The sequence below is a fragment of the Prosopis cineraria genome, unplaced genomic scaffold (genome assembly GCF_029017545.1).
Source record: "Prosopis cineraria cultivar Desert tree isolate PC_DT_omini unplaced genomic scaffold, ASM2901754v1 PC5, whole genome shotgun sequence".
In the NCBI taxonomy this organism is placed as follows: Eukaryota; Viridiplantae; Streptophyta; class Magnoliopsida; order Fabales; family Fabaceae; genus Prosopis; species Prosopis cineraria.
The window spans coordinates 28,641,565-28,662,562 of NW_026555336.1; the positions used below are offsets into that span (position 1 = coordinate 28,641,565).

General features: G+C 28.7%; 1 protein-coding gene across 3 annotated transcripts; it reads left to right on the plus strand.

The window, feature by feature from the left end:
* Positions 1-1,983: 1,983 nt before the first annotated feature.
* LOC129310361 (protein DETOXIFICATION 14-like) lies at positions 1,984-13,493 on the plus strand. 3 transcript variants are annotated; one of them, XM_054952183.1, is made up of 9 exons: positions 1,984-2,109; positions 2,198-2,290; positions 10,341-10,635; positions 10,725-11,269; positions 11,353-11,442; positions 11,583-11,639; positions 11,801-12,039; positions 12,905-13,110; positions 13,281-13,493. In XM_054952183.1, exons 3-9 carry the CDS (start codon positions 10,381-10,383, stop codon positions 13,344-13,346), a joined length of 1,458 nt encoding a protein of 485 aa, XP_054808158.1. In that variant the 5' UTR covers positions 1,984-2,109; positions 2,198-2,290; positions 10,341-10,380; the 3' UTR covers positions 13,347-13,493. The 3 variants fall into 3 exon arrangements, with proteins under 3 accessions (XP_054808158.1, XP_054808157.1, XP_054808159.1); XM_054952182.1 differs by having other exon boundaries at positions 10,350-10,635; XM_054952184.1 differs by having other exon boundaries at positions 10,350-10,635; positions 11,801-12,027.
* Positions 13,494-20,998: the final 7,505 nt, after the last annotated feature.

The following is a 20,998-nucleotide window of genomic DNA, read 5'->3' on the forward strand; positions in this document are numbered from 1 at the left end:
ATTATTATTATAAACTATTCAAATCAAACTTTAACAGTATAAATTTCATCACTTCTATTTTACTTTTTAATATAATAAAAATATACTTACTATCTCCAAAATATAGGCATATTTTGAAAATAATCACATACCAATAAAATTTTTATTTTTATAAAAATATATGTTATATTTCTTTTTATTCTTAATTTTAATTTATGGTAAGTCAGAAAAAAGTTCTAAATTTACAAATATGAGAATCCAAATCAATAAATACAAGGGCTAAGATGATTTTTTTTATAAATACTAATTTATTTATATTTTGGATCAATATTAGTTTAGAGAAAATGTTTATATTTTAAATCGAGAGTGTAATAAATTTTAATTATTGCAATTGAGAACTAAATGTGAGAAAAGATAGGAGGAGGGAAAATGGGGCTACGACAAGAGAATTTAAATCCAACAAATTATATAGGATTAAATAAAAATTTGATCCTTAAATTATAAATTTAGCAGCACCTAAAATTATAAACTTATTTTTAGTATAATCTTCTCATTCAAATTTTAAAAATAGTGTAATATCACCTTCATCATTAATAAAAAATAATTTTGACTATCAGTTAAAATAAAAATAACAAAAAAAGATGTGTTAAGATTCAATTTTACTCTTCAACTATTTTTGAAAGAGTAAAAAACCTCTTCTATAGGGCATATAACGTTTTTTGAAAAAATAGTTCAATAATAAAATTATCCCACTTATTATTATAAGAATAAAACTGCTTTTCAAAAAAAAATGTAGGAGTAAAAATATACCTTAATTCAAAAAAATTTAAAAAATTTTATAATAGGATCAAGAAAAATTTCTTAGTCTTTTGTTGTATTTTTTGGATCTTTATTTATAATTTTTAAATCATTTTTATAATGTTATTTTTCTTTTTTAATTATAGTTAAAATTAATTTGTATTAATAATAGGTGCAATCTTTTGTCAAAAATAATTTTAAGATCAGTTTATGACCTTGTAATTTAAAGAATTCTCCATTGACCCAATTATATCATGCCAAAAAAATAAATTTTTTTGAAAAAAAAAAAATTGTAGCGGGGCAGACTGGCAGGGATAGGATCCAATTTTCCAACATCGTGCAGAAGCCTGTCGGCTAAGATCCCGGTCCCCGGTCGAGTGAATGCTTTCGGTCAAGAGAGACCCAGGCGGGCCCCACATAGATCACAAAAGGGGAAAATTTGCATGAAGAGTCAACAAGAAATATTTGTCAACATTCAATGTCGGTTCGAACACTTCACACACAGTGAACCATTGATAACATTCGTCAATATTTTTAATTTTTTAACTGAAAAATGACTAAACTAATCAGAGAAGATTACAAAACAGTGAATGCTAAACACCTCAAGTTTGCATAATTTTCAATAAAGGCCAAAAGCCCTTCATTCATCAGGATTTATTTAACCAGGGAAAGAATTAAAAAAAGCACTTGGAAGCAAAATAATACAGTTATCTCTTATATAAAATTTTTTGAACCCAAACGTTTCAATTTTACATAAATTCTTTTGTAAATTATGGAAAATATTAAAAAAAACTAAATAAATTCTTTTATAAAATACGAAAATTCGGTTATAATTTTTAAAATGCACAGGTGTTTCAATTCGTTTTATTTTCCCTTATCCTCCGTTAAAATAAGGAAGCGTACGTATTCGAGTCAAATTTTACTGCCATTCAAACTCTACTACATTCTACAAAATTCGCAGAAAACAAAAAGATTACAAGTTTAAAAGAATTGCATTTGCATGTCGCGGCTGAGAATTGTGCGTGTCTCTCTCTCTCTCTCTTTCTCATTAGGCTATTTTTGGGAAATTTTTCCCAAACAAGAGGGCAAAATTGCATTAGGAACCCCTCATTCCTTTGAGTTTACACTTGTGCTTCTCAACCGAGTCGACTCGTCCAGAACTCACACCCTTCTCGAATCATTAATCGTCCTTATGGCGCACCCACACTCGCATTCACACAACCCATACACAATCACCTACCTTACGGTCCCTCCGTCGCCACCTTCCGCCGCCGCGGTCCCCCACGTTGTTCACGTTCAGGACCCACCGGACGAAATTACACACACGGACCGGTATGTTCCTTTCTGTCCTCATTACTTCTCCTTCATCACACGCACATGCTTACACACAAGCACAACGTGTATGTCTATTTATGTATAGGAGAAGTACGAGGCTTTGTTGTCGGTCGCTGTCTCTGTCTTGGCTTTTGGATCCTGCAACTACTTCCTATTTGGACGATTAAAAATACTGTAGGTACTATTCCTTCCTTCATCCATCGATGCCGTATGTTTTCCACTTTTTTTTTTTTATTTTTGGGTTTAATGGATTCTTAGTTGATTGACTTATTTTGCATTATGGTCATTCGTTAGTTGCAATTCTAAGTTCTTTTTCAAATGTTTTCTTTGGTCATGATAAGCGATTGATGGTTGATGAAACTTAGTATTTTGGGGTTCCTCTAATGTTGGGGGGCACAGAGAGAGAGAGAGGGGGGGGGAGACATGGGAAAATAGGGTTCCTTATTATTATTATTATTTTAATTTGCATGAACATCCAGTATCTTAGATTTGTAGCACATCGTGCTGAGAGGACTTAATGAGGCAGGCTAATCCGCGATTGAGATAGGACAAGACTCTTCTGGGCAAAGGTTTTATCATTAACACTATTACATTTTTTAGATTCAAAAAAAAAAACAAAAATTAAGTTTTCTGATTAAGCTGGTCCCCTTAAATCAAGGATAAGAAAAATCAGGTTCCTTCATAGAATCCCAAGCCCAAATCATACTCGTTACCAGCCATGTGTAGCTGAGGACACCCTGTCCAACAAAGCAAAGGAAGTATGATGATGGATTTGTTTGCGACATACTTGGAATCGTTGTCACTTGTCAGTAAGATATATATGTGATATATATTGTAGCTTGTAGGTTTGGTGAGCCGGTTAATATTGTTGTTGTTGTTAGTTAGTTATAACTCATCCACCTATATATCACTTTCCGGCAAGTTGAAGCAGTGAATTTGCTGCTACGTACTACTGGGCTACATACACTTGGTGTTTATTTAGTTTAGTTTGATTCTATTTGGTATACATTAGGATTAATTATTTATCATCAGGGAAAAGCCTTTCATGGATTTGTCTCTTCTTAAAACAAACTCATGTGCTTGTGATGAGACCCTTCAACTAAACACGTCAACATTCACACTCATAAAGGATTAGGGAAACTTCAAACCTCATAATAAGGATAAAGTTGATTGCTTTACTCAAGATGTTCTTTGGCTACTTAATTATTTTAATTCTGTTTTTATCAAGGCCTGTTGATATTTTCTTTTGTAATTGTTCTTTGATGTTTTCTTTTGAGTTGTAGAACTATCTTGTACATTTTTAGCTAATATATTCATTTGACATTCTTTCAAAATAAATAAACACATGCAAGAAGCTTTTCGGGTTGGCACCTTTGACGCTACTCATGAAAAATCAGCTTTAATTTTAGCTTAATTATCACAAAGCTAGTACACGAAAGGGATCGAGCCAGGGAAGACCCAACTTTAGCTACTGATATCTGATAATATCACTTTTAAATCCTACTTTTTCCTTTCTTCTTTTGGAGACATTGCCCTCTGTGTTTTCCTTTTGCTTCCTTAATCCTCTACTTCATTTGGTAATGGTCCCTTGTTCATGCTTCATTCCCTCTGGCCCCTCCTAATATGATCACGAAGGAAGAAAGAGGAACATGGTCAGTAAGGGTGAGGTGGATCCTTAATTATTAAATGCCCGGCTTAAGGTCTCAAATCCATAACCCAGCCTGTTTTAAATTGGCCATATTTCTCAAACCCAACATTTATCAATAAGGCTTAGGATTGGGTTGAGGCGTTTAAAAGCTTGCGTAATATTTTTACGTTAAATATTTAATTTTAAGAAAGATTCAGCATTTCAAAATAGAAAATATTTTAATAAAAATTTTATTGATGATAATTTTTTAATATTACCCTTATTCTCTATCTTCAATATTCTTTTATAAATGGAGTATTAAATAAAGGGTATTTTTAAAAGTTTATATTCTTGTCTTGAAAAAATAAAGTATATTTAATAAATTTTTTTAGTATGTAAAATTTTATCTAAAAGTGTCTTATAATTTAAGACGGAGGGAATAATACACAATTTAACAAATTGTATCATTTTTGTTTTTTTTTAATCTTATATATTTATTAAAAAAATTAAAACAAATGAAACAATTTTATCAGTATTTTTTTTTTGAAATATATATCTAAAAATGCAACCATATGCTAATCAGAAAAAGAGAGAAAACAATATAAGATTTAAATGAGCTAACTCAAGTCCTAGCCCATATTTAATAAGCTTATAAGGGTCAAACATTGAAGTCATTTTATGTAAAAATCCTCCATTTTTCCAATCCCTGTCCTTAAATAATTTAGTCTAAAGGTCTAGGCCTGTATTGCTCTAACAACAATGTCCTACGCCCGGGAAAAAGGAGTTCACAAAGTTAAAGGACAAGTAGTTTAGTTTTGCACTTCAGCAATTTTGGGAAGAGTTGAGAGTACGATTAAGTTACCCGTTTCTTTTGGATTTAAGCCTTTGAAAAGTAGTTTTTTTTTTTTTAGTATAAAAAGCTTTTGGGTTCAAAAAATAAAGTGTAAAACGCAAAAGGCAAGTAATTAGGCCCTTTCTAGTTTTAACTTCAAACATATATTTTATGCAAATATAAAAAGTTGAGGGGTTGTTAAAAGTAAACATTTAATTTGCAATAGTGTGATCCTTTCACCTGGGAGGATTAAACAATTTAACTTTATTTTTGCAATTTTAACTTTTGAAACTTAACCCCTTGGTTTGTGAATGAGGAGAAAATTAAAAAGAAAAAAAACACTAGGAGAAAAAACTCTAAAAATTAATATTTTTTAATTATTTTAAGAGTTTATTCTTTAGGTAAATGATAAAGAAGCCTCAAAAAAATTAATTAATTCAAGTTAGGTTGCAAGTGTCAAATTTTAAAAATTTGTAACTCAATATTTCAACTTTGTAACTATATTGTGATGAGTTTATAATTTATTTTTTAAATTTTAACATAGTTATTGAAGAATAAAAAAATTATTTTCTTTGTTAAAATCTGGAATATAAGTTGTAAATTTATTATAACGGTGTTACAAAATTAAAATATTGAATTGTAAATTCTTAAAATTTGATACTTAAAATATAACTTAAATTAATTGATCATTTTGAGATCTTTCTATCATTCTTCCTTTTTCTTCCCATATATATTCTTTCCTCTACATTTCGCCCCTATTTTTTTATATTCAATCCAAGCCTTAATGTTGTACTACTTTAATTATAACAATTATAAAAAATTATTTTGTTAAAATTAGTTATACAAGCTCTTTTTGGGTTGGGACCTAAACTTGATCAATTCGGATCGAACTTCAAAACATAGGAAAAAAAATGGTAATAGGATTTACATGCCTAATCTTATTTGCTCCAGGTCCATATGGGTTAGACTCGCAATCTCACACTAGCTATAGACAAGACATGCTATATGTATACATGCACACGCCCCCTGATTTATTAAAATTAAAAGGCATGTATTTAATGCATAAAAAAGACTTGTAGTTAATACAATTTTTTGAAATTAAGAAATTTAATTAAAATAATTAAATGTAAAAAATTTAAAAATTTCTTCAAGGTTAAAATGTATAAACCCTCCTAAACTTTGACGCAATTACATAAACTCTTTTACATTAATTAATTATTATTTAATTAATATAATTATTGTCATGTTACATTTATACAACACACATGGCACATGCTATGAAAAAATATGATTTATTATTTTTTAACACAATTTTAGAAGGCATAAAATTGTAATTTTTAATTTTTAACATGCATGATGATACTCTCTTTTTTTTTTTTTTCATTTGAGTGACATTGTTATTATTGTTCACGGGTAATAAAATTTAAGAAAAATTATAATTCTGTTATTATTTATCAATTAAAATAGCCTTTTATAATAAACAAATGAAAAGAAAAATAGCCTTTTATACTAAGCATCGTCATGTTTGTTTAAAGAAAAAATTATGATTTTCCATCATTAAATTGTGTTAAAAAATAATAAAATATTTTTTTCATATCATATACCATGTGTATTATATTAATCTGACATAGCAATAACTATTTAATAAAATGTTAAAGTATATTTTTAATTCTCTAACTTTATGTAAGGTTTTAATTTGATTTTTTAAATTATATTTTTAATCATTTAACTCTAACATCATTTTTTTCAAATAATTATATTTTGTATCAACTATTATTATTTTAAAAAAAATTAAATTCAATATGTCAACATCTAAGAATGTTTTGTCAATATTTAAAAGTTTGATGTAAAAGTTTGTTAGGATAAAATTAATGATGTTAGAATTAAAAGGTTAAAAAGATACTTTATAAAATTAAGAGACTAAAATAAAATATTATATGAAGTTAGAGAACTAAATGTGTATTTTAGCCTTAATAAAATAACAGCTAATTAATGGTAGGAGATTCTAAAAAACTAAATTAAAAGTTAAGGATGTTAATTTTAAAAGTTAAAAGGTGAGGAGATTCTATGCAATTGCTTTAAAATTAAGGAGAGTTTTATACATTTTAACTTTCTTTAAAACAACCCTTTGATAGGCACATTTAATTGGAGGGAGAGAGATGAGAAGGATAGAAAAAGGGCGTCATGAATGTTTTCATTAAATTTTATTAAAACAAATATCTTGTATTAATTAATCAATAGATATGGTGTTGTATATAGGACCAAACCAATATTTTCATCTAATCTTGAGAAAGTTGAGAGAAAATGCAAAAACCAGAAAGAAAGTGTGTGTGTGTTAAAAAAAAGGTGTAACACCACAAGTTAAGGAATTATATTGTTTCTTTATGTAATTTGCCAGATGAATGCATTGAAACCGAGGTTCATTTTATGATCCAGTTGATCTATGAAACTTGTAATAACGTTACCTTCTAGAACATCATCATGTGATTGCAATTAGTGTTAAGGGGATCTGCGAAGTATTTTACTAATGCTTTATCCTTTCCTAATATATTCTCGACATCGCTTCTTACAAGACTGAATAGAAATGTTTAGTCATCCTATATTTTTTTTGCTAAAATATATTTTTGATCATTTAATTTTATATAAAATTTTTAAAATATCTTTTTAATCTTTTGACCTTAATGTAGCTAGTTTTAAATGATTATTTTTTTATACCATTCATTATTATTTTTAAAAAAATAATCTTAACATCTTAATATTTAAGAATGTTTTGTTAATATTTAAAAATTTAAAGTAAAAAATTTGTATGATAAAATTAACAATGCTAAGATTAAAGAATTAAAAATATATTTTGTAAAATTAAAAGACTAACATGAAATATTATATAAAGTTGGATGATTAAAAGTATTGTTTAACGTATGTTTTATTAATATTTTATTTCTTTTCTTTTTTTGGCCAAATGTTTTTCTTCCCTCAAAAACTTTTTATCTACCATAACTTGCATAGTCGGGTTTAAAGGGTTTTGATACTATACCAAAGAACTGATCATTAATGTGTGCATATTTCTATGATAAAATTATATAATATTTTTGGGAAATTCCAACGCGATATTCTCGGAGTGATTATATATACCTTTTTCTTTAAAAAAAATATTCCTTTTTCTTTTTTAAATTGAAGAACCCATCGATCACCATCAAGTGTGTACAAAACGTTGGCAACATACACGTGTCTTATTTTTTAAACTTGTTTTTTATCACAGTGCAATGCACGGGAAAATTTAAAACTTTAAAAAATTAATAATTATTAAAATATTGACATAATAATTTTATAAGAATTAATATTAATAATTTTTAAAATGCATAAAATAAAATTTTAAAATTCATAATTTATTCTATTCTTCAATTCATAGTTAAATTGTACATCTAGCCATTTAAAATTATATAAGGTTTCTATTTAATCACTTAATTTTATATAGTATCTTTTTATTCATCTAAATTTAATATTATTATTTTTAAATAAATTACTTTTTAACCAATTATTGTTATTTTTAAAAAATAAAACTTAATGTGTCAATATTTAAAAATTTTTTTTTATTATTGAAAAGTTCAATATATAACATTTTTGATAATGGAGTCAGTAATTTTAAGGTTAAAAGATTAAAAAGATCTTTTTATAAAAATTAAAGAGCTAAAATAAAATCTTGCATAAAATTAGAGAAATACGTGTACAATTTAGCCAAATTTTTCTTATTATTTATTTTATCTTATATTTTTCCACTTGGGCAATTTTAAATATAGTCTGGAACTCTGGATAATAATATGCACAAAATTATTTGATAATTTTTTTTTATGTTGAAAATTTATATTTTATTCTAAAACTTATCACTTTAAATTTAAATATCATCAGAAATTATAAATTATTAAAAAATACTCTTTCAGATTTAAAATATAAGTAATTTTTTAAAAAATTCATATATCAATAAAAAATTTTCATGAAAATATATATTATTTTTATTTTTTTACTCTCAGTTCTAATTATATTACACTTTATGATGAATAAGAGATAAATTAATATAAAGATCTAAATTAATAAATATAAAGAATCACATGAATTTTTTTTATATACTCCCTCCATTCAAAAATGTAAGGGATGTTTTGAGAGGTTGAATATTTAAAAATATGAGATATTTTTTAATTTTTTAAGAAATAATCATTGCTTCTTTTTCAAAAGTGTCTTTATTAATAGTGACTTTATATTTATGATAAGGTGTTTAATAGAATGAATATAAAAAGATAAAATTAATTTAAAAATAAATAATTATTTTAATAGGAGATGAGATTCAGTTAAAAATATTTTATATTTTTTAAAGGAGGGAATGTATTAGGTGGTTTGTCCATTTCTTTCTTTCTTTCTTTTTCTGTTTTTTTTTTTCGTTTTTTGATTGGACAACCGATCACAATCAAGTGCATTCCAAAAGGTAGGCAACACGTGCCTTATTTTTAAATATGTATGGTGGGGATTGCAGACTTGCAGTGAGCCAAGCAACACCGTGCGTATAGGATGGCTTCATAAATGCGGCAGATCCTCACGCAGCCCATCCGTTTTTCTTCTTGACTCTCATCTCTCATTATTAAAATTCATTTTCAAAGCTGCCGTGCTGCTTCAAAAAATTTGGAATCATCTTCAACATTAACATTATCAGAAGCTTATTATAGTACTGGTAAGTCATCCTTGAGATTTAGAAACCAATGCGTCTTTCTCCTTCCCGTTTCCCACTCAGAAAGCTTCTCTATACCTAGAAGAGACACACATATGACCATGGACACTTGAATCAACTGGCAATGGTTGTTCCAACTAATTAACTAGAGATTTTGATTTCAAGTTTTGAGAATGCAACTGCGTATGTGATCAAAGGTGCCCACTTTTGCGGTGCTTGTCAAATCTAGATTCAGATTAGTCTGACCCTGTTAAATCCTTACTCCTTGAGTGAGGTAGGTTCGGGATACCAGAGCACAAATAATAATAATAATAATAATAATAATAATAAAATAAAAAAGACACACACACTAACGTGTGAATCCTTGTTTAACCGTCCCGAAGAAGATGAAGTGTGGTAGCTAGCGTGTTTAGTGTTAGGAGTTGGTTTCTGTGGATTGCGCAGCTTAAGCTTGTGGAAATAGATTTGTTTTCATTTCTAGTTTGTTTCAATTGCTTTCTAATTCTTGCCGAGAATTTCTTCAATTTTTATTTATTAATAAAATGATACGGATTTTTGTTATTTGTTATTGTGAAAATGTGTAATATTTAATTGAATTTGCGTATACTATTAATTAAGACTTGTTTATAGCATGTCAAACTTGTAATTTTGTATTTTTCTTTTAAACTTCGTAGCTCCTATCACTACTACCATTTGATGGCTGTTGCATTTTGCATCACTTTCTCTCCTAGTCATTCCATTAACCTGACGTTGAATTATGAACTTTTCGCCGAGAGAGAGAGAGAGAGAGAGAGAGAGCATTATGCACTAGCATTGCATTAAAACTTAAAAGGCCATAGAAGGGATTGGTATAATTAAGGGTGGTTGAATGGTTTTGGGTTGGGCATTTATTACAGTGATTAGCATTATCATTGCATTGATGAGATATGGACATTTAAATTTGATTTGCTTTAGACGGCATTGATAAGATATGTACTATTTGTAATTCTTCTTAACAATGACAAACATGATTCAAAGAGCCTGGACTGATATCTCTTGTCATACGTTCTGAGTGTTGACAGGAGTGCCTTTGAACTAGATAGGGGGAAGAAAATGGATAAGAATCTCTTGGAGAGCAACGCAGAGCTGATATTGAACCAAGAGGATCATCTACACTTAACATGGCGTGTCCTTGCTCGAGAAGTGAAAGAGGTTTGTTATGTAGCAGGGCCAATGGTGGCTGTGAATTATTCAACTTTCTTTCTACAAACTATTTCTTTGATGATGGTGGGTCAATTGGGTAAGCTTGTTCAATCTAGCACTGGTGTTGCCATGTCTCTTTGTGCTGTAACTGGCTTCAGCATTATGGTAAGTAACTTATTCTTTTGCGTACAAGCATTCAACTCTTAAGACTATCAACTTCATCTTCTATTGCATGTTTTCTGCTTCCTTAACAGTTTGGAATGGCTTCTGCACTTGAAACACTATGTGGACAAGCCTATGGAGCTAAGCAATATAAGAAGTTTGGTGTTCAAATTCAAACTGGCATCTTCTGTCTTATCTTATGTTGTATTCCTGTGTCTGTGTTGTGGCTCAACTTGGGGAAGATACTAGTTTTGCTTGGTCAAGACCCTTTAATTTCACACGAAGCAGGCAAATTTGCAATTTGCTTGATTCCTGCTCTCTTTGGTTATGCAACACTTCAAGCCTTGATTCGATATTATCTTATGCAAAGTTTGATCACTCCTCTTGTACTCTCTTCTTCATTTACCATTTGCTTCCATGTAGTTTTTTCTTGGACATTAGTTTTTAAATCCAATTTGGGTCGTTTTGGAGGAGCATTTGCTATTGGTACCTCATATTGGTTGAACGTGACCATACTTGCATTATATATGAAATTCTCTAACTCTTGTGCAAATACTCGAGTTCCAATTTCCATGGAGCTTTTTCATGGGATTAGAGAGTACTTTGGCATGGCTGTTCCTTCAACTATAATGGCATGGTATTATTCTTTTCCACATAATAATTTGGTTTTCTATACGTTCTTATGTTATATTGTTAATAATTGATTATTGGATATTTCAGCTTCCAATGGTGGTCATATGAGGTGACTATATTGCTTGCTGGTCTTCTACGACCAAACCCAGAGCTTGAAACGTCAATCTTAGCCGTATGGTATATGCTATTTCTAAATGTTTTAGCATCCAAAATTTATTAAAAAAAATTTTCTTGTCAAATAATGCTTTTAGTCTATTAAAAAAAATAATGCCTCTAAATTAACTAATTCTTCATTTAAATTTTAATTTTGTGACCAGTGTATCAATGAACTATGCAATCTATGCAATACCAGAATCAATTGGCTCAGCAGCAAGGTTTGCATCACATAACGTTCTCCAATGCATTCATTATTAATAGGCTCCAATAATATAGAACTAATTAATTTGCATTGTTCGTGACTCATACTGCTTAATTTCTTAATCAATCATTTCATTAATTGTCATTGGTGACTCTTACGAATGGTTTTATTATTCAGCACAAGAGTTTCAAATGCATTAGGAGCTGGAAGTCCACAAGAAGCACAAGTTTCTGCCATATGTTCAAGGATTATAATGCTTTGTCAGGCCATAACAGTGAGCTCAATTATTTTCACAAGTCGGGATGTTTTAGGTCATGTTTTTAGCAATGAGCCAGATGTGATACATTCTGTCACAAACATTTCTCCTCTCTTAGTTATGTCGGTTTTTGTGGACTCCTTACAAGGTACCCTTACAGGTAAGATCTTTTGTTCCAAGGAAAATGACCAAAAAAAAATTCCTCCAAATATGCAAATGATGATAACATCCTACAAAATATGATAAATTCTCTTAAATTCCTAAGGACCTTTTTGACATTAATATCTTTTATGAAATGAGTACATAACAATAACAATAACAATAAGTCTTATCCCACTAAGTAGGGTTAGCTACTTGGTAATAACTATGTATATCATAGTTAAATGACCATGATGTCCTCAATTGAAAATAAAAAGAGAAATGCGTAGGGCATAACTTGTTATTGGCTATACCATTTTGTTAGAATAAAAGTATTCATTAGTTAAACCAAAATAACAATTGATATTTGCAATACTTGAGTTTCAATGATTAAAAATTTTGCAAAGAGAAAGTTGTAATTACTTATTCCATTTTAATCATTACTAGGGAAAAAAAAGTAGTCATTACTTAAATTAAAGTAGTCATTGATATTCATAACATTTAGATTTCAATTATTAAAAAAATTCTCAGAGGGGAAATCATTTGCTATTCTATATTAATCATTTATAAAAAAAAAAGTAGTCATTATTCAAATCAGAGTAGCCATTGTATGTTTCCTTTTTTATTTTAAATTAGCAGCATTATAATCATTTCACAAATGACATTAACATTAGAAAGGTCTTAAGGGAGTTAAGAAGAAATATCATATTCCATAGGACCTCATTGTCATTTGCATATTTCAAATGGATTTTTTTTTTGTTTCGTTTCTCCTGTCATTTTAATATTATTCATGATCAAATCAATATATATATATATATATATATTTTCATTTTGTATTTAAACTTTGGTTTTTGGTGTCCTACTAATCAAATTCTTGTCTAAAATAGGGATTGCTAGGGGAAGTGGGTGGCAGCACATAGGGGCATATGTGAATTTCGGAGCTTATTATGTTATTGGCATTCCACTTGCTGCAATTTTGGGTTTTGTGGTACATATGAAAGCAAAAGGTCTTTGGCTTGGAATAACGACGGGTAAACTTGTCCAAGTGATTTTGCTATTGATCATTATAAGTCGTACAGATTGGGCAAAAGAGGTTTGTTCTTCACTTTCAAGAATACTCTTTCAGTTCATCTTCAAATTTTATTTCTGGTCTTCTACTTTTGAACAATATAATTAATTAAGATTCTGCAAGAACATATTTGAAGATTTGTATAATGCTTATGTGATGAAATGTTCTCATTACGGGAGAGTTTGAATTTGCAGGCAAGACTGGCTAGGGAGAGGACTTTGCAGAGGACTTTAGCAGAAGATGAAAATGTTTTGATTTGATCAACTAGAGTGCATTACTTCTTGCTTTGCAAATTAGCATCTTCTTTAATTTGGACAGTGTGTGTGTGTGTGTGTTTTTTTTTTTTTTTTTTAAAAAAAAAAAGCTTTAGAACCACAATTACGTGCATTCTCTCCTTTCACACTTACAATGCCTGTATTGTCTCCATGTAAATGTAAGGTTGATAGTTGAATCTGAAGGCCACAAGCATTTGTCATTTGAATGATGTAGTCTAAATAGTCAACATCAATTCGCATTGCTTTTAATTTCAGGTGTTTGTTATGTTTTTCATGCTCGCATTGCTTTTTTAAAAAAAAAAATTGGGAGGGGGTTTTTGGACGTTGGGTATGAAATTAAGAAAGGATTGAGACTGCACCTACATGCAATAAAAAAAATTAAAGTTGTCAAATAACCTGAATACCCATTATTCCCAAGTTTTCCTATTAACTTAATTAACAAGTATGCGTTACTGAATGAATAAGTAGTAATGAAATAACATGTTAACTCTAACTTGGCTTGGAAACATGATTGTGTCTTACATGAGATTTTACATCATACAATTAAGAAACAGACTTTGTGGTTATGAATTTAATTTTTTGGTGAATTAAGGGATTATAAGTTCAAACCCCCTATCACTTTAGAATATTCATACTTTGCTGCCCATAGTGGTGGTTGTTTGGTCATCGATTGCTGGCAGTAGGGCTCTGGAGAGGTGGAAATTTTCTTTAAAAAAATGACTAATGTAGGGTATTTTTGTCATTCTTCATCAAAACAAATTTTAGAATTAATTCCTTGGTCCTACCATTTATTTTCAAGTTTTATTGATCTTGATTTGAAAATAAACTCCTATGGAACAGGTGGACTTCTTCCATGGATTAGTTGCAGTTCCACGCCCTTTATCTCATCTAACCCCTTGAAGAGATTGGTCCTCATATCTTCAAACTCTTCGCGTATATCAGCTCTAATTAGCTCAACCATTTTTATTGCGAATTCCCTTTCTTCCAGGAATCTTGCGTCAATTCTTCTCATCAGCTATCTCCGATTTTACCCTCTTGGTTCACTCACTCCCTCGATTTTCTTCTTGGAAATAGCAAAGCTTCGTCCATCAATAAAGGCAAACCCATCTTCTTGAGAGTTCTCAGACCCATCTCTTTACAACTTGCTTGAGCCTTCCCTTCTAAATAGACTACCTTATCCACATTGCATATATAAGATATCAAGGATCCATAGAGCAAATGCTGAGGAGCTCTCTGATGGTTCTACTACATAATGTATTGGTGGCAACTTGATCTTATCCTGTTTGATCGTAGAGGGTAAACGAAGGTTTGAGCAAGAGGAATTGAAAAAGATTAGGTACATTGAGAGAAATTAAGGAGAGTTTTTAAGAGTTTCGATAGAGGGAGAGAGAGAGTTGGGGAACAAATGAATAGAGCACATCTTTAAGATGAATATCAGTATTGATAAGCTTAGTATAGGTATTAACAAGTAACCGTTGTAAATTTTCAAAAATATAATTAATTAAAATTAAAGATTAACAGTTAAGAATTTTTCAAATCATAATTTCAGATCAATGAACAATAGATTAAACATAATAACTACTTCATAAGTACCTATATTGTTTGAATACTTTTGGTGTTGTTGCTTGGTTTGTGAGCCATTTCAGGTAGTGTTAAAGAGTGCTAGAATGGTTTTGCCTTTGTTCCTCGGTTAGTATATTGTTGAAGAATTCTCAACAAATACTTGAATTGTTTAAGTATTACCTGTATTCCTCTTGCTTTCTTTAATTTCTTTCACAATATCAGAGTTCTTGACTTAGTATTGGTATTCTTTCTTCAAATTCTTCCTCTTTGATTGTATATCAGTATTAACCATTTTAGCACTGGTATTTCTCTAAAATATCAATGTTGTTTTTTTCATACCGGTATTCTTCACTTCTTTTATGCTTCAACCCTACTTGAGTACTGATATTGTTGTGCTTAATATTAATATTCATTAATATTCTTTACTTGGTACCTTAACTGTTATGCCAACTTTCGATAGTGAGAACATAAACCTACAAAAAATCTTTATACACTTTGATGCTAAAGTTATTAATATACCAATAAATCAATTTAAATAAATATGGAAAAAGAAATACTTATAACTCATTGAAATTTACTAGTTCCAATTCTCTTTTCATAAAAATAAATTGATTAGCTGCTAAATATGGTTACTGGTATGTGTTTGGATTGGCCATAAGGATTGATATATATGGTTATTGCCACCCCCTTGAATTGTTGTGAAAATGGGTTTTAATGGCTAATTTATATTTGGGATGTAATTGTCATTGTATGATTTATGGTCCATTAAGTTGGTTCAAGTGGTTCTTAAGTTATTGGCACTTGGTTGGTGAGTTTGTACACCCTTATATATATTTTGAAAGAAAAAAGGATAATTTTGTGTCCAAGTGTCCAATTATTAATTGGGGAAGTGTTTGATTGTGAAACTAATGCTAATAGTTAGGTGGACCTAAAAGCTACGCGTGAACACTTAAATTACTCAAATCGAACATTGGATAGAAAAACGATGCTCTCCGAAAGTTGGTTCTAGAGAACTGTCATGATAGCAGGGGTGTGTCGTGACACAAGGCATACATGTCGAGGCAAATTACACAACAAGGGGAGTGAACCCTCTGTGCCATCTGTTGACATTACACAGCAAGGGGAGTGAATCCTCTATGCCATCTATTGTGACAAATGACACATGCAACACAGCGGATGGTGCAATTTGAGGAGTGTCCAAATTTTCCTCTGTTAATCCTTATATGTATTAATTTGTATTGCCATGCTTTCGTTACTTCTTTTTATTTGTTATATACTTTAGTTTGAGCAGAAACATCTTTTCAAAAAAGATTTCTTGAGATCCCAAATATTTTAAAACTTGATTTGTAAACATTGTATTATGATAACCTTATATAAAAAATTAATTAATCTTGAGTATCATAATGATATTATGTGTTTTGATAATATTAAAATGGACATTACACACATATTACAGTGTGCCCCTTTGTTTTTCTTTCTCCTTGTTGTTTTCAACATGTTTTGAGACTTTTTGACTACCAAATGATATCACATGCTTTCATATTTATTTATACTTTTTTTAACTCAATAAAGTCATATTTGATTTTTTTATATAAAGTTTTAAACTTGGGATCCCAATTATTAGAACAAATATCCTTTGAATTTTGAAATACTTTTAAATAATTAATCATAGTTGTGTAATCCTCTTGAGTTAAATCTAATTATTACCAATGGTGTGTTTAGTTGGATATTGGATTAGTGAGAGCGACTTTACAACTTACACCTAGCCTCCAAATATTACTTGAGAATGCTTAAAGAAATTCTAGACCAATCCTACCCCCACCTTCTCCTTCCTTTGATCACATATTTGTCCTTATTCAACTCTCTCCACAATCTTAGCTCACTACTAAAAACAAAATGGGGAGAAAAATAAGGATGCATCAATGTAACACTACTTTTTCACACACTTATTTAAACCTACCATGGTAATTCTGCCATGGTAATTATAGACAAATTTATCTTTTAAAAAGTTTACCATGATAGAAAAGAGGCAAATCAATTTAAATAAAACTCTACCATGATTAAAAAAAAATATGATTTTCATTAATTAAACTTATTAAACAAACCTACCATAGTAAATAGTAGTTTTACAAAAATAGAAATATCCACCTAATGGGATCCAGTGGAATCTCACTTTTAAAACAAGGTTATAAATCCAAGATACGTACAATATGAAATCAGAATTCTCATGAACGATTTAGTTTAACACATCATATCTTTTTCTCTCAAATATCCAAACTCAATGATTCAAGTGTCCACCCAAAATAATACACATAATCTAAATATTAGCTTTGGTTTAATATACAATGTTTGCAAATAAAGAATTAATTAACATAATCCATTTAGAGGTCAAACAATATTTTCCAAATATTTAACATTACAACTCACAAACCAAAACCAAAAATTAAGGTGAACCACTTAACCACAACACCATTATTCACAATATCATATAAAATTTTTATCATCAACTACAAACAATCAAAGTCTACTATTGAGTTACAGCCACCTAACACAGTTTATATAAAAATATTTAATAAAATATCATGTAATCTCTAAACATAATTTAAATATTTTAGATCAATCAAATGAGGCCATGGATGTTGGACACAAATCCCATGGCTACAATCTAAAAGAGATTAACAAAATTCAAGAGTCAACATGTTCTAATTCAACAAAATAAGCCCTAAGTTGGCAAATATACCTCAACTAACAAATGGAGATATAATAAAAATATAGTGGTATCCCATATATCAAATCTAACCCTCATGTGCTTCTATGGGTGGATTCACTCCTATAAAAATATTAATCATGAGAAATGAGATACAAAGGTCCTAATAACTAATACTAATATGCTATAATACATGTCGTGTAACTAATCATGTGACTGTTAAATGGGGAATGCAAAATAATTTCTAAACAATTTAGTCCGAAGAAATTCCAAAAAATTTTGAACATAATCAAACATATAAACAAGACCATATCATTATCCCCTCCTTTCTCAAAGACCCACGGCATACTTGAAGCGCAACTCACCTAGTCAAAGGTAAGCTAGTTCAAGTGTCAAAGAACCACTCATGGATTAGATGAGAGCATACCACGTGGTATAGTTTGTTTCCAAACAATAATTCTCCCAAATAATCTCCCACAACCAAACAATTCATGCATATATTATTTTCGAACAGATATGAATTCCAAACAATATTGCATACTTTTAAACATGAAATTTTCATACCAAACATAAATATATATATATATATATATATCAGTTTTTCATCTTGCTAGCAATACAATTTTTCAAACAATAATTACACATTTTCAACACATATATTTCCACATAACACTAATTTTTTAATAAAAACATGCGCAATCAATCAAACACAACTTGCCACAACATAATAGTAGAAGTTACATTTGCTTCTAGCAATTAAATTTCCCCGTACACTCAGTTCTTCATCATAATGATCACCAATATTACAATCTACATACATAATAATGTCAAACAGGAATGAAACATAATTAATACTTGTAATCAAACACTAATCATAACACCCTTTCATACACTTTAAATCTCAAAACTTAATCATCTCTATTGTTAATTCACTTGTAATATACTCATCTAATCTCCCATTAATATTTTGGGAGCCTTAATTTCTCATTTAATAAATCTCAAAAATCTAAAACTTGCCTCAAACCACATATCATTGTCCCAATACTTTACAAATATTTTTTTCTAAATTAAAATAAACTTTTAATCATCACAAAAAAAACCCCAATTTTCTCTAAATTTTAATTTTCTTTATATTTTATTCTTTTAAAAAAATTTAATTCACTACCACAAATAAAATTTCCCATCCTAATTACATTCATACAATTCAATAACTTCATTTTACTCATTAGAGCTATTAAAGAATAATAATTTTATCAAGTCATCCTTAATATCAAAATTTCAATATCTATAAAACCTACAAAAATCACTAATATTTACATTTCATCGTAAACGTCAAAATCAATTAATTTAATCATCAATATAACTTTCAATAACTCAAAATAAATCATTAAATTCAAAATATATTAATACCGAAATTATGAATAAAAAATTTCAACTAGACCCTAACTTTAATTTCTCAAATCAATTAGTTGGGCAAAATGTAAACTATACAAACTGATGTTCTAACATCATCATCTCCATTAAAAATTAAATAATTAATTGAAGTATTTTAAAATTTAAAATCTATCAAACTCTAAGTTTTCACTACCAAAAATTAAAAACCAAAAAAGATAAGTAATCAAAAAAAAAAAGTAGAACAGTTACATGGTTTTAAAAAATTTCAAATCACGTAATTTTTTTATAATAGAACTCAATCCTTGGAATCTCCTTCTGTCGACGCCCTGTTCATGACTCTGTTCCTCTTTTGTGATGCGGTGGTGGGGATAAAATAAAGAAATACGGCTGTATGGCCCACTGTCATTTCTTCTTTTTTTTTTTTAATATACTCCTCTCATCATCCTAATTATAAATTATTTTAATATATTTCATTTTAAATTAAAAAAATTTTTAAAACTCATTAATTTTATTTTAAATTTAATAAATTTTAAATTTGACCTCTGTTAAATATATATTTTAATTATTTATTTTTTATTAATGGAGGGTAAAAAAATTTATTATAAAAATTTAATGCCATACTTTATACTCCCTTCATTAAAAAATATAAGGTATTTTTTGAGGAGTTTGATATTAAAAAATGTAAGACATTTTAAGTCTTTTGAGGTATAATCATTGTCTTTTTTTTAAAAAATGCCCCTATTGATAATGACTTTATATTTATTATAGGGTGTTTAATAGGGGGAAATAAGGAGTGAGATTCGATTAAAAATACCTTACATTTTTTAATAAAAAAAGTAAATAAAACAAAAAAAAAATATTTCTTTAATTTATAGGTAGAACTATATGGAGCGTATACACACCCACGCCATCCCAAATGCGTAGGTGCTTGCTTTTTTTTCTTATATTATATTTTAGGTTAAAATTAATTGGAAAAAAAAAAGATCACATATTAGCAGGAGGACAATCACTCCATCAAACACATGTCGTGACTTTAATCTCAGGGTTTAAAAGTAGTATGAAATCAAAATTAAAAATAGTTGTTGGGATCCAAGTTCGAAAGTCCTAGCCTGCTTTTCTATTGTTACCGCAAAAACGTGCATTCGGCTTTTACTCTTTTGGAAAGCGAAATCAATTGGCTTTTGGCAATTACGGCAAAAACAAGGGAAAGTTTCAGTAAGGGACAAACATAATAAAAAAAACTCTTAAATTTTTAAAATTTTACTTCAAGCTTAAAATTGACAATGAAAATTGGGCTTGAGGATCGAACTTAAAAATTCTATTTAAATAAAAGTTTAAATTTTAAAAATAAATTTTTTTAAAGTAATCAGATTTGACGGCTTGGCCCTAATAAGCGCTGTAAAAAAAAGATTTAGGCTTAGACGACCCTTCAAGCTCTATTATATTATTATTATTATTTTAATAGAACATGTATTTAAAGCTAATGACCTGCTCACCTGATCCTATATTCATTATATTATTATTAATTTTAATTTATTCTAAAATTAATTTAATATAATTTAATAAATATTAGTATATGGTATAAAATTTATGATATTTTTTTCTATAATTATTATATTTGTGTATTTATAAAAAAAATGAACTATTTTTTAACCAAGATTTAAATTTTATTACTAAATTTCTAAATGTTTGTTGTTTAATTTCTAAAAAATTATGAGAATTTTAATTTTTTTAATTTCAGAATATTTTAATTAATTTATAATATTTAATTTAATTTTAATTTTTTATTTTTTAAAATGAGCCTCTAGCGATTGTTTAGTTAGAAAATGAAAATAATTTTATTATTTATGTCACAAATTTAAATTCAATTTCGTTGGTTCTGCAGTGAAATTTTAAAAATTTTAAGATTTTTTTTATTATATTTAATCAAGGATCCCCACTTAAAATTTTCCCCAAAGAGATGGTGACATGG

Excerpts from the sequence above, each read along its gene's own strand:
- LOC129310361 (XM_054952183.1), top strand. The coding sequence starts at position 10,381 with ATGGATAAGAATCTCTTGGAGAGCAACGCAGAGCTGATATTGAACCAA. Across the intron at positions 10,636-10,724 it reads TAACTGGCTTCAGCATTATG|TTTGGAATGGCTTCTGCACT; the intron begins GTAAGTAACTTA and ends CTTCCTTAACAG. Across the intron at positions 13,111-13,280 it reads GTACAGATTGGGCAAAAGAG|GCAAGACTGGCTAGGGAGAG; the intron begins GTTTGTTCTTCA and ends TTGAATTTGCAG.